Source organism: Neoarius graeffei, chromosome 3 (assembly GCF_027579695.1).
Source record: "Neoarius graeffei isolate fNeoGra1 chromosome 3, fNeoGra1.pri, whole genome shotgun sequence".
Lineage (NCBI taxonomy): Eukaryota > Metazoa > Chordata > Actinopteri > Siluriformes > Ariidae > Neoarius > Neoarius graeffei.
Genome location: NC_083571.1, coordinates 58,462,392 through 58,476,309, shown reverse-complemented (window position 1 = coordinate 58,476,309; position 13,918 = coordinate 58,462,392). Strand labels below are relative to the sequence as shown.

The following is a 13,918-nucleotide window of genomic DNA, read 5'->3' as shown; positions in this document are numbered from 1 at the left end:
GCATAGGCTACCGTGTAAGCTCTGTCAGTTTCAGCGACAAATTAAAAATGGAAGCGGATGAATTGGTTCCTAAAAGAACTAATAAGCGGTCAGTCATCTGGCATTTTTTTGGATATCGTGAGGAGGACGTGGAACAGCAAATGCCAGTTTGTAAAGTGTGCAAAAAAAACTGTCATCACGAAAGGCAGCAGCACTACAAATATGTTCCATCACCTGAAAACTCACCCGGTACAGTATGAAGAGTCTCTTAAACTCCCAACTACTTGCCCACAAGCTAAACCCCCCCCCCCCCCCCCCCCCCCCCCCCCACAAGCAACAAATGACCATAGCGGCCTCGTTCTCCAAAGCCACCCCATATTGTAAGCTCTATATTGTATTGCCACTTTGTTGCAATTTTCAAGATTGTTTTTGCAGTTTGTGCCACATCTTTGTTGAATAAAAATAGTCTTATTTCAATTCAATTGTGATTAATCACTAACATGAAAATTTAAAATGTGTTGTTGAAAACCACCTGTAAAGTTAACCAAGAATGTTATTTAATCTGCAGGGATTGTAGTGAAAACAGTAAAGAGTAAAAGTTAGATTTCATGGGGTCCTTTAGAGGAGATTTAAATATATCGAGATATATATCGTGAAATGGAGAAAATATATCGGGATATTCATTTTTTTTCCCATATCGCACAGCCCTAGGTCAAATTTTCCCAGAGTTATGCCCTTGATTATTAACAAACTTGTACTTTGGCAATTTCATCAAGGTGTGCTTGCTTTCCGAAATCAACTTCCCTCACTTTTTGGAGGAATTTTATGTAATTTGGCAAAAAGTTTTTATGCCCCACTGGCTGAAAGGTCCGAAGGGGGATTATGTCGTGGCGATGTCCGTCCGTCCCGGGAAGGGCACTCGCATTCTGAAATCAACTCCTCTCTCAATTTTTGGAGGAATTTCACGAAACTTGGCAGGATTCTTTGTTATATGTCAATAATACGCATATTGTAATTTCGTTCAATTCAGTCGCATTTTACCAGAGTTATGGCCAAGTTGCCAGCGGGGGATATTGTGCTCTCAGAGCGCTCTTGTTAAAGTGAGTTAAGATCTGAAAATCCTCCCGTGTGCACTGTTTGCTCCAAAGAATGCCATTTGATGTTCATTAATAACTTGTCTCAAATTATTAATCGAAAAATATTAGGAAACATTTTCTGAGTGATTTTAAAAGAAGCATGTGCAATCTTTAAACATTTGATTTTGTATTTTTCATTTGATACGTAAATATGATGAGAATTCAAGTGACGTTGATTCTAATCAAGACTAAAGAAACTTTTCTTTTAATGAATAAAAGATTCCCACTATTATAATATTTACATGTCACTAATCTGACATTCAGAACATCTTGCATTAAATAATTAAACCAACAAACAAACGAGGTTTGACCTATCGGTTTGCATTATAATGTGCAGTTTTGTGTACGTGGATCTTGGCTGGTATAGTCGCAGTGTTCAGTCACAGACTGCCTCTTGGCGTCCCGTCCTGAGTGTACACTTTGAATCCGGCTACCTCAGTTAACTGGAGTGCTTAAACCAAACAAGAAATTCCTTTTGCTCTGCAAATAACCCACCCAGTAAAGACAGTCCCTAACATTGTGCTTCGCCAGACGTTTTAGCCGAGTGCAAACACACATTTGTTTAAACGTCACGTCAGTTTGGGTGCTGTTGCCTCCTGTGTGTCAGGGTTGTGTTTGCTGTGTCCCAGCCACAGTCTGGGAGGCTTAACTCTCCGGTTATGAGTGCTGTATTGTAATCAATCACATGGGAAATATTTGCTCGAACTCTCTTTATGCTTCAGAGCCATGGGCTTTTTTTTTTTTTTTTGGTTAATCTTTCACTATACTTAAAGTTGCCCTTCCACCAAAAACGTTTAATACTGGCTCTTTTTGAAATACCGTAGTTCACTCCAAGTTGCATATGCATGCTGCATGTGAAAATGTAATTCTACTCCCATTCCCTGTATTAGCTTATGAAAGAAAATAGTCGGAAAAACGAGCGGATCTGAAAAAGCCCTACGATCTTGCGTCACTTCGTAAATTAGTATTCATGGCCTCGCCCACCTTGGCTTGCGACCGCCCACGGGAAGGAAGTTTGGATTTAAGCGCAAGGAGAGATAGCAGAGCCAGTGTTGCCAGATTGGGCGGTTTTAAGTGCATTTTGGCGGTTTTGAACATATTTTAGCTAGAAGACGTCAGCAGTATCTGGCAACACTGAGCAGAGCCCATCTCGTCAGTAGCTAACGAAGAGGACCAAACAGCAAGTTGAAAACATGTCTGAACAAGTTCATGCCTGTGTTATTTGTGGCAGTAACACATCGTTGCATTTCTTGCCCAAGATAGAAGAGGTGAAGAAGAAATGGTTGGAATTTATCTTTGGAACACCACCAATGAAGTATAATGCAGTGTTAGTACTGTGTTCTGATCATTTCAACCACAGTGACTTTTCAAACTTCGGTGCCTTCAGTAGTGGTTTTGCTTCGAGGTTGTTTTTAATCCCTGGATCTGTGCTGTCAGGACGATCGACCACCAGCTCACAAGCCATAAGTAAAACATGAACTTTTTGTTGGAAGGTTTTTGTTACAAAATAGCATGTTCATATTCTCCACGTTAGCATGCATGACATGGTCACAAGCTAGGCAGGGATGAGAGTTTTCCGCTTTTCGGCGGATTTCCACTTTTTCTGAGTAAAAAACTATGGAATCAATTTCGTGCCAAAATGTTCATACAATACTTTTGAAATATCAAACAAAAACGACAAATCAAAATAGAAAAAAAGTCAATTTTTTTAGACTGGCAAACAAATTATTCGTGTAATCATGCAAAATATCAGTCTATTACTCTTCAGAAACCTTTTATTTTTGTTCCGCGTCTTTCTCAGTTTTGCTTGACTTAATTTATTTTGGTTGCGATTCCAGCTTTCTCGTTTGCGCTCCCTGACTTTTTTTGCTTGCAGTTTTGGCACAAACATCCCGTGTGGGCGGGCTGTCCAGGAATGCATTCCCATTGGCTAACTTGTGTTTGACTGACAGCTACGCTCAGCCATTCCCTACTCGGATTCTGGCGGACTGTTTGACGAGTGACCGATCCATTGACGGTAAACAAGGATCGAGTGGACTTCAGTGGCGACTATGATATTGAATTTACACTTTGTTGAATTAATTCAATATCATAGTCGCCACTGAAGTCCACTCGATCCTTGTTTACCGTCAATGGATCGGTCACTCGTCAAACAGTCCGCCAGAATCCGAGTAGGGAATGGCTGAACGTAGCTGTCAGTCAAACACAAGTTAGCCAATGGGAATGCATTCCTGGACAGCCCGCCCACATGGGATGTTTGTGCCAAAAAGGCAGCGCAAACGAGAAAGCTGGAATCGCAACCAAAATAAATTACGTCAAACAAAACTGAGAAAGACGCGGAACAAAAATAAAAGGTTTCTGAAGAGTAATAGACTGATATTTTGCACGATTACACGAATAATTTGTTTGCCAGTCTAAAAAAATTGACTTTTTTTTGTATTTTGATTTGTCGTTTTTGTTTGATATTTCAAAAGTATTGTATTAATATTTTGGCACCAAATTGATTCTGTAAAAAACGACCTTTTTATATTATGCCAAATCCATTGAGAATTTTTTTTTTTTAATTATTATTAATAATTTCGGGGGGTTGGGGTATGTTCCTTCATGCTGTTCAAACTTTATTAACTCCAACGATGTTTACACATTATTTGTAAGTCGCCATCTTTAGTCTCGTTTTAAATCTCGTTGAATGTGATGTAAAATTCGTGTTATCTCCATTGTTATTGGTCAAAACATTGATGTCGAGACCATAATAGCCAATCAAAACAGTTTTTACAAAGACACCCATATTCTTTTTTTAAGTCACTCGTTCATTTTATTCGTTTGTTTGTTCAGTAAAAACCCAAACATTTGTTGAATTTTTCTTATTTCCTCGCGTCGCACCTCAATGACGTCCGCGCGCGGTATTTTTCACTTCGCGGTTTGTTCCTTCTCTCTCGCCATAGTAAGACACCCACATCCGCTTGTTCTGACTCGCTGGAGGTAGCGTCACAGTGCTGTTAGCCAATCAGAGGTAACACGTTTACATGTCATGAATATTAATGAGTAAGAGCTGAAATCCTGTCGTTCTCCCGCCACCCGCTCCTCCACCAAACTAGAACAGCCTGAAACAGGAGAACCACAGCATTTTTTTCACCAAAACCGGCTCACGGGGCATTCATTCATACTAGAGACCACCGCACAACACGGGCGATTGCTCTAAGACAACGAGGGAGGCTCAGCCTCCTCTAAAAATGCCCTTATAACTTTAATGTGCGTGTGAGTTTCTCCCCCTCGTGACAGCGCGATGCAGCGCAGACTCAGTGCACTTCAATGGCATTTGGGAGCTCTGCGCTTTTCAATCTCAAAATGCAAGACGATTATTGGACAAATACTGTGAAAATGCCCGCCTACGGACTCCCACGGACTCCCAGCCTCAGTGGACTTTAATGGCATTTGGGAGCTCTGCGCTTTTCAATCTCAAAATGCAAGACGATTATTGGACAAATACTGTGAAAATGCCCGCCTACGGACTCCAAGCCTCGCATGGGAGGGACATGGCAGTTTCCGCGAGGAGACTGGTGATTGGTGAAAGCGGCCGGATATTTTCTTTGATTGACAGCTCGTTTCAACTATAGACAGGCAGCGGTGAATCTCAGTTCAGTCCCATGTGGATTCGGAAGTGCTGTGGTGTATTGTAAGAGATCAGCTTACATTTCGATTTTATTCATTACATACGGTTTCTACCAGCTTTTTTAGTTTGTATATATTTTCATTGTAAATAAAGTGTAAATATAGTGTTGTCAAGTTTGCTATCTTAGTTCCAGAAATTTCGTTTATTTGAGTGACTGAACTTGAACTTGAGGCGGCTAGTCAGCTAGCAAGAAAGCTGCGCACGGATGCCAAGCATTGCTGATTTAATTTTGGCGAAGCCATTTGCCAGTCTTCCTTTCGAGGAAAAAATTAAAATTAAAGAGCAGGATAGACCAACGCCTCAAATTGACTTGGTGAAAAAGGTAGGGAATAATACTCGTTCCTTTCAGCTCTCCTGGTACGAGAAAGTGAATTGGCTAACAGCAAGTGACCCACATCAACAACAGTAAATAGGCTACTTTAGTAATGTGTCATGGATGGACCAAAAATATAGAATCTATTTAAAATGTTTATGCTGAGTATATTATATTGGAATATATATTTCTCTGGATATGAATTAAACACAGCTACAATTTGGAAAACATTTTTAAACAAAAACACAGCCGAGAACATTTCACACTACAGACCTGGATTAAAAGTGAAGGGTTATCAAAATTGTCAACAAAACATTTCTCAGTCAAAATAAGTAAAATATAGGGAAAGTGTCATTGAATGAAATGTGTGGCACCCAGCTCTACTGCTGAGGTTCCTGACAAAGAGCTGCTTTCAATAATGATCAATTTTTAAACAACATGCCACAATTTTAAAATATAAAATGTTAAAATATCCCCCCCCCCAACACCACCATCATGTTTATTGGACAGTAGGCTAATGGTCCAAAAGAACCTGTTATTTCACAGTTTGTGACGCTGCCGACAATCAGCCAGATCAGAGGCAAGAGTATGGGCAAAATTGATGTTTTTTCTTTTAAAATCTGGAAATATCGTAACCGACCAGCCTCCCCTGTTTGAAAGACTACCAGCCGCCACTGCCGCACAATTAATGAAAAAAGGGTGCAATGAGACCTTTAAGGCTGCTGTCTGAATGAAAGATTCTCGTCGCTTTGGATACGTTTTTGTTGAACGTTTTCGCCTCCAATTCTCAATTTGTGGACGTACACCATAGTATGAACTACTTCTCGATAGTAGAGCAAGTTGATTAAGGAAAATTATTGAAATATGAGAAGAATTTATAAGAGATGTGGATGATTAATTTCCTGTTACAGCACATCCCTGTAAATGTTTTTGTAGCAGTTCATAGGAGGGGGAGAAGCACAGAAAGACGGCAGGCCAGAATAAAGTTCAATACTCTTTTATTGCTCTTTTCACATGCAATATTTACTCTCTTCCAGGCACACACACAAGTCGTCTGGTTCTGGAGAGAGCTCTCTTCCTCTGCACTCTCTCTCTTTATATAGGGCGCGGTCACTGGGAAGACACACAAACACAGGTTAACTGACATCAGGTGCAGTGATTCTGCCACTTACCTTCCCTGACTCCGCCCTGCGGTCACAGACCGGCGCTTGACCACGCCCCCGCTGCCACAGTTTTATTCCTCTTAAACCACAGTGGTTAGCTAGTGTGTGTATATGTGTGTGTGTGTGTGTGTGTGTATATATATATATATATATATATATATATATATATATATATATATATATATATATATATATAATTTTTTTTTTTTTTTTTAAATCCATGTTTAGTTATTTTAATATTTCCTGGAACAACTTATTTCCTGTTATCGTTTGCATGATTGCACTCGGTCCTTCACCACCGTATGACCAAGCCCGTGGTTAAGTTGTTGCTATAGAAACCACGATGTGTTGGTTTATAAAAATAAGTGCGTTCATGGAAAGGTGATCAACACGCTCTGACCAGTCAGAAGTGATGATTTAAGAGTTGTGGGATACAGTCAGGATTTCTGAAGTTGCTGTGAAAACCTGTTTGGAAAACGGACCTCGTGTTCGGATACGCCTCCTGTCGGTCGTTTTAGAAGCACTCTATGGGCTGTAGTAGATCCTGGGGGCGGAGCTTTGGGAATGTACTGGATGTCAAACCCATCTATGGATTTGAAATAGAAATTTAACGTATATCCTGTTTAATGGTTTAGTATGAGGACTTGCTCACTAAGCGTGAGCTTGCTGTTTGAGCTTTTAAAAAAAAAAAATTGGGTGGTACGGTGGTGTAGTGGTTTGCACAGTCACCTCATAGCAAGAAGGTTCTGGGTTTGAGCCCAGCGGTCGACAGGGGCCTTTCTGTGTGGAGTTTGCATGTTCTCCCCATGTGTGCGTGGGTTTCCCCCACAGTCGGGTTAAACGCAGAGGAGGAATTTCACTGTGCTCAAGTGTGCATGTGACAAATAAAGGCTGTTTCTGTTTCATTTGTCAGGACGACTCTGAAGACAGCGAGACAGATGGAGACGAGGAGGACATCTCTCAGCCCAGCAACACACACCATCAGGCAGCGCCCCATTTTCACAGGTGTGTGTGTGTAAACACACACTTGCTCACTCTCTGCTGTGTTTCATGGTATAGCTCCAGTCTTGAGCAGCAGGATAGAAGCGAAGCAGCAGATGTGCTCAGTTTGGTTCATAAATGAAGTTGAGCTGGAAGTGTCCCAAACACTATAATTAACCTAAGGGTAGTGCTTAAAGCCTAGGTCACAACCGGATGTACGATTTTTTTTCTTTTTTGGCCGTGCGGTTTTTGGCGTTTCCCAAATCGCTGCGTTTTTTTTTTTTTTTTTGTTCATGGAGAAAGACGCACGTTGGCCGTAAGTTTGTCTTGCAACCTGAAAAAAACGTAATCAGCACGTCACACACACGCCCTCCGTGCGTTTCTTGCGTTTTTTGCACGTAGACCGGCCATAGGAGCACGTACGGCCGGTTGTGACTTAGGCTTAAAGGGGAACAGAGGGCAATATATAGAGTAAATATAACAATAAAACGCACATTAACGAACCTTATTCAAGACTTACAAAAGTTTTTTGTTCTAAGGTTGGAAAGTTATAGTGTTTTGAAAGTAGCTCGAGCAAACTATTTCCGCAGTTTGAACAGCCCGCCATGATATTAATTTTATCCAATCAGAATGCACGTTCATTTTCTCTGCGTAACACTCATGACGTATGTATGTGCCCAGTTGTGTCGGCTCATTGAGGTTGGGAATAGCACGTGTGAAATACCTGTTTCTGCCTCTTGCGACGATTTCGCAAGTCCACGGGTGGCGCCTATCTCATTGCAGCAAATAAATTCTGCTGGACTCGTGAGCAACTCCACGTTACATTTTCCGCACGAGCACCACGCCGTGTCACCTGCACGCAGACGCTCTGCCCCACGCTCGCCATGCCCATGGTCAGCATCAGTCTCATCCTCGCCGTCATCCGAGCTTTCTTCTCTTATTTCATCACCGGAGTCGAGAGTACCTCTCCTAGCTATTTTAAGTTCGTTTCTTAAGTCGAGGATTTTTTAAGATGTTACCTTGTTGACAGTTTCGGCGAGAATCTTCCGCCGCCTTCAAAACAGTCACCAGATGTGTCCTGGGGGAGCGACCTGACAGCAGGAGGCGTGAACTACCTGTCAAATTGGGCGGGACGTTCACGCCTCCGTAGCGCAACATCAGCTGATAAGGCACGTCACCACTCGACATCTGGTGACTGTTTTGAAGAAGGCGGAAGATTCTCGCCGAAACTGTCAACAAGGTAACATCTTAAAAAATCCTTGTCTTAAGAAACGAACTTAAAATGGCTTTAATAGTTAGACATAATGAACTTCCACTACATAGTACCTCTCCTAGGTTCAAACTGGTACCCTTCTAAGCCATAGCCTGCTTGCAGTGTGTCTTGCGGGGTCTCGTCGTATGATTCGACAGAGCTGTCACTTTCACTTGATGCGCCCGACGCCATGATTACATGCTTATCGCCTCTATTTCGGAGAGTTCCGCTAGTGCAGTGGGTAGCGCTGACGTCACGGTCTTTTAAAAATGGTGACTCTTGTGCGGTTTAGCGTATAAAGTATTATATTTACCAAGATATTTCGTTGTTTTCTAGTATATAAATTTGATAGAATACTTAAGAATACGTTACTTTGTCACATCAGCAACTCTATATGTTATATTTGGTACCCCTTTAAGAAATGTGCACGGTCCATTCTAATAGGACTCCGTGATGGTGTTTAGTTTTCCAGGTGAGAGAACGGCTCTGAGCAGAGGTGTTCAAATGACGGTGAAATACGAATTACCTTCCATCTATAGCTAGAATACGTTTCCTGTCAAAGATTTGTTCCTCAGTAAACCACAGTCCAGCAAAATTCTCTTAAACGACTTCTTGAATAAATGTTTAGAGATGTAATTTTGTATAGTGCTTTTTTTGTTTTGTTTTTTTTAATAATATATCCCTCATCAAAAAATTTCCATGCAGGGATTGACCAAGGGTGGCTCACATGACCGAAAATAGCTCCAGTATTGATTAAGCAATGTATATCGTGACATTAAAAAAGAAGGATATGGTGTGAGTCAGTCATGGTGTATCCTGGATATACCATGAACTGGCGTCACAATTTCAAGCTACACGGCCGACTCGAGTCACAGCTGTGGCTCCGCGAGCATTTCTGTGTGTAGATCCGCGTATCATGATCGTGCTTAGAGAGGCAGGCGATAGCATGGTGCATTGCACATGCGCAGGTTGAAGGTCGCGCTGACGTAAACAACAAAGGATGCACAGGTCATTTTGTTCAATGCTTTTTCGTCCGATAGTTTTCGTCCAAAGCCGTTTTCATACGCACCATCAATTTTGCACTCAAGTTTCCATCAATGAAGAGTTACAACATCAACAAAACTGACTTCATGTTAAAACTGTTAATATTATAGTCAGGCTGTCTGTTGTTGCCCAAATGAGGATGGGTTCCCTTTTGAGTCTGGTTCCTCTCGAGGTTTCTTCCTCATGTCGTCTGAGGGAGTTTTTCCTTGCCACCGTCGCCACAGGCTTGCTCACTGGGGATAGATTAGGGACAAAATTAGCTCATGTTTTAAGTCGTTCAAATTCTGTAAAGCTGCTTTGCGACAATTTTTATTGTTAAAAGCGCTATACAAATAAACTTGACTTATTTTATATTTCAGGTATTTGTTTGTTCGAAAAAAGGAGGAATTCTCAATGGAATTTGACCAAAGCAAAGCACATTTTTGCAGCGTGTAGTTTAACCATTCGCCAAACGCGAGCTGTGAAATCTAATGCCGAGTAAAGATCGCCCCCAGACTCTCCTTTCTCAGCAAGTGTGTTCAAAACGATGGGTTCCTACCTAGTATTCGTGTAAAATCCAAGAAGTATTCGACAAAAACTCCTTCCTCGTGCATACTCGCACTTGCCAGATATCCTTTCTTGGGGCTCCAACTTTTATGTGGGCGGCAGTCCTATGCGCATCCGAAGGAGTCCCGGGCGCGCTCCGGACTGCACGCACACGCCGAGCGGACTCTCGCACACGCGTTGTTAATGAGGCTCGCCTGCACATGATCAAGAGGCATCAGCGTGCCAATATAAAGACTGCGAAAAGGCACGTTCATTGCAAAGTATTGCACCACGTCAGCGCGCATTACCGAGCCTTATTCTCCCGTGTAGATTCCCTGGTTTTCCGATTCTGTTTCCTGCTCTTTTTTTTTTTTTTCCTCTCCAAATCTTGTCTCACACATATTGTCACCACTTATAAAATAATTGATGGTGCGTATGAAAAAGGCTTTGGACCAAACGGTCACTGGACGAAGTGTCCTGATTCCACAACAAACATGGTTGCCTCCAGTGAGTTTATGCCAAGGTTCAAACTTAACACTTGTGGTTTGGAAGTTTTTGATGAGCGATATTTAACAACAGTTATTCCACGAAATCAAGTCGTACAGGAGCTGATGGCCGACGCGGCACGTTTCGACGAGTTGGCTATAAGCCACGTACGATGAGTGAGTGGAATAACTGTTTTATTCTATCCACATTCACTGGATTTTGAGAAACGGAGGGGTTTTTTTTTTGCTTGCAAATTCCATAAATTAAAAACTTTATACAAAACGTATGACAAAATAATTTCCGCTTAGAACGTAAACAAACCGGCGACATGACTGTGGCAGTTTGCGAAAAAGGCAATAATAATTCTTGAAAAATAAAAAAACGCTATGTTCTTACCATCAAATACTTTTCATTCCGTATTTTGTTTGTATTTTGGGGGTTTTGTTTTCGAGTCGAGTTTTTATTTCGTCCTTGGTTGGTTCAGCAACACACGTCGCCATTTTCTTCTTCTTGGTGGTTGGCAAACCAACTTAAAGGTGTATTACCGCCACTGACTGGGCTGGAGCGTGGAACAAACAGGAGATATTGCTTTTAGCTGTTTCTGTTTCGTTTAAATACTTCATAACAAAGTGATCTATCTGACTTGATGCGCTCCGCCATTCTACTTACGGTATATGAGCTGATAGCCTAGTAGTAGAGTAGCCAATCAGAGTGTGTGATTGCTCATATCCAGAGAATGTGGATAGAATAAAAATGAAATATACCATGCACTGAGAGGCTCCAGTAATTATGGATTTTCTTCGGGGTGCCAGTCACCTCAGGGAATCCATAATTTCAGCTGGAGCCTCTAGGTGCATGGTATATTTGATGGATGTAATATTTACACCCCCCCCTACATATCCACTACATCAGACTGAGTTAGATTAAGCGCTTTTCTGTTAAGGTGTAAATCCCCAGGAGAAGAATCAATAGCTGTTAGCTTGGATTTAACGCAGAGATGACTTCTAACTTTATTTATTTATTTATTTTTTTCCTCCCCCGCTCAAACCAGCCCAGACATGCCTCCTCCATACATGCCCATGGGTGCCCCTCAGGCTGCAATCTCCATGCCCATCAGCGCTTTCAGCTCCCAGCCTTCAGTCATGGGGATGATCCCACCTCCTCCCGCCACGGCGCTGCACAAAGAAGAACACGACGACGACGAAGACTATGACTCTTAGCTCCTTGTCCCCCACCCCCGGTCGAACCATTTTACATTCGTTTTCTTAAGTTGTTCTTGTTAAGCTGCAGAGTGCAAATGGATGGAAACCCACAGAACTTGACGAGTTAACGTCCAGATACCGGTGAAGGGCGTTAGCAAGGCTGCAGCCACAACGCAAGAAGAAGAATGAGTTGTATATTAGCTCTGTGTTTTAATTTCTTTTTTTAAGAATTCTTATTTTACTGTCCAGATTAAAATGGGACAATTGGTTTAGGCTATTTTTAAAAAAAAAACAGAAAAACAAAAATTGTTGCATTCTTGGCTCGCAGTCTCATTTGGAAAATAGCCCTAATTTTTTTTTTTTTTTTAAATTAAAAACCCAAAATAGATATTCCCTGTAGTCTTTTTTTTTTGCACTTTTTTTTGTCATTTTAGGCTGTCATTCTTCTTTTGTTCAGTCCGACGTAGCACAAATTCTTTCCGCCGTTCACTCGTTCAGTTTGATTTGTGGTGTTAGAAACTCTTCCGATTGATCTCGGTGATCCATCACTGCGACAGAAAGATGAAGGACGTATGCACCATGAAGAAACGTGACGCATGTCGTGTATGAAAACCGTCAAAAGAGAAAATGAGTCAGGAAATCAACTGCACGTTTAACTTTGGGTCAACAATCATGCTAATTGTGTCAGGTTTTTTGTAGAGCTGTGTAAAAAAATAAAATAAAATAAATAAATAAATTTTTTTCACCCTCCCTCCATTTTGAACACCATTTTTAAAAATTCAAGTTTTATTTCCTTTAACCATGTAACACAACTTTTACCAAGCCAAGATTTTTCCATTAAACTTATCTTAGAACATTTTAATAATGCACAAGACTATTCACTTTTTTTTTTTTTTTCTTTCCCCCACCCCATGTGGACTTTAGTTCTGTTTTTGACCTCGTTGCATAATCGCGCTCCTCTTGGCTGAGATCGAAAGCTCTCGAAAAATCGAACTCGCGCAAACAACAGAATCATGAGCCTCGTTGTCTTTAAAAACCAACCGTACAACCAAATGCACCTTTGTATCAGCGCTGTCTATCGTGATCTTGTATCTTTTTAAATTGTTTTAATGTTCTTTGCGAGGTCCGAGACGAGCCGGAACATTCTCTCCCTTCCTCCTACCTGTGTTTTTTTTTTTTTTTTTTTTTTTTTTTTTTTGTGGCTGTCTCTCTTCAGGTGTGTAAAGTTTGGCTGCTCAGAGGCTGTATGTGAAACTTTTAACATTCTTATTTTGTATGAGTGAAATAATAAAGTGCAAATTTCGGTATAATGTCCTTGATCTTTTTATTTATTTATTTTCCCACCTTATGTTTGAGTGGGTATATATATCCACACAGTGGTGCTTAAAAGTTTGTGAACCCTTTAGAATTTTCTATATTTCTGCATAAATATAACCTAAAGCATCATCAGATTTTCACACAAGTCCTAAAAGTAGATAAAGAGAACCCAGTTAAACAAATGAGACAAAAATATTACACTTGGTCATTTATTTATTGAGGAAAATGATCCAATATTACATATCTGTGAGTGGCAAAAGTATGTGAACCTCTAGGATTAGCAGTTAATTTGAAGGTGAAATTAGAGTCAGGTGTTTTCAATCAATGGGATGACAATCAGGTGTGAGTGGGCACCCTGTTTTATTTAAAGAACAGGGATCTATCAAAGTCTGATCTTCACAACACATGTTTGTAGAAGTGTATCATGGCACGAACAAAGGAGATTTCTGAGGACCTCAGAAAAAGCGTTGTTGATGCTCATCAGGCTGGAAAAGGTTACAAAACCATCTCTAAAGAGTTTGGACTCCACCAATCCACAGTCAGACAGACTGTGTACAAATGGAGGAAATTCAAGACCATTGTTACCCTCCCCAGGAGTGGTCGACCAACAAAGATCACTCCAAGAGCAAGGCGTGTAATAGTCGGCAAGGTCACAAAGGACCCCAGGGCAACTTCTAAGCAATTGAAGGCCTCTCTCACATTGGCTAATGTTAATGTTCATGAGTCCACCATCAGGAGAACACTGAACAACAATGGTGGTGTTGGCAGGGTTGCAAGGAGAAAGCCACTGCTCTCCAAAAAGAACATTGCTGCTCGTCTGCAGTTTGCTAAAGATCATGTGGACAAG

The 13,918-nt window shown here is 41.1% G+C and overlaps 1 protein-coding gene across 1 annotated transcript in view; it reads left to right on the top strand.

The window, feature by feature from the left end:
• drap1 (DR1-associated protein 1 (negative cofactor 2 alpha)) overlaps positions 1–13,064 on the top strand; it is a 49,105-nt gene extending 36,041 nt beyond the window's left edge. The window contains exons 6-7 of the mRNA XM_060917051.1: positions 7,178–7,269; positions 11,604–13,064. Of these exons, the coding sequence (XP_060773034.1) occupies positions 7,178–7,269; positions 11,604–11,772 (261 nt within the window). The 3' untranslated portion in view covers positions 11,773–13,064. The remainder of the gene's footprint in view (positions 1–7,177; positions 7,270–11,603) is intronic.
• Positions 13,065–13,918: the final 854 nt, after the last annotated feature.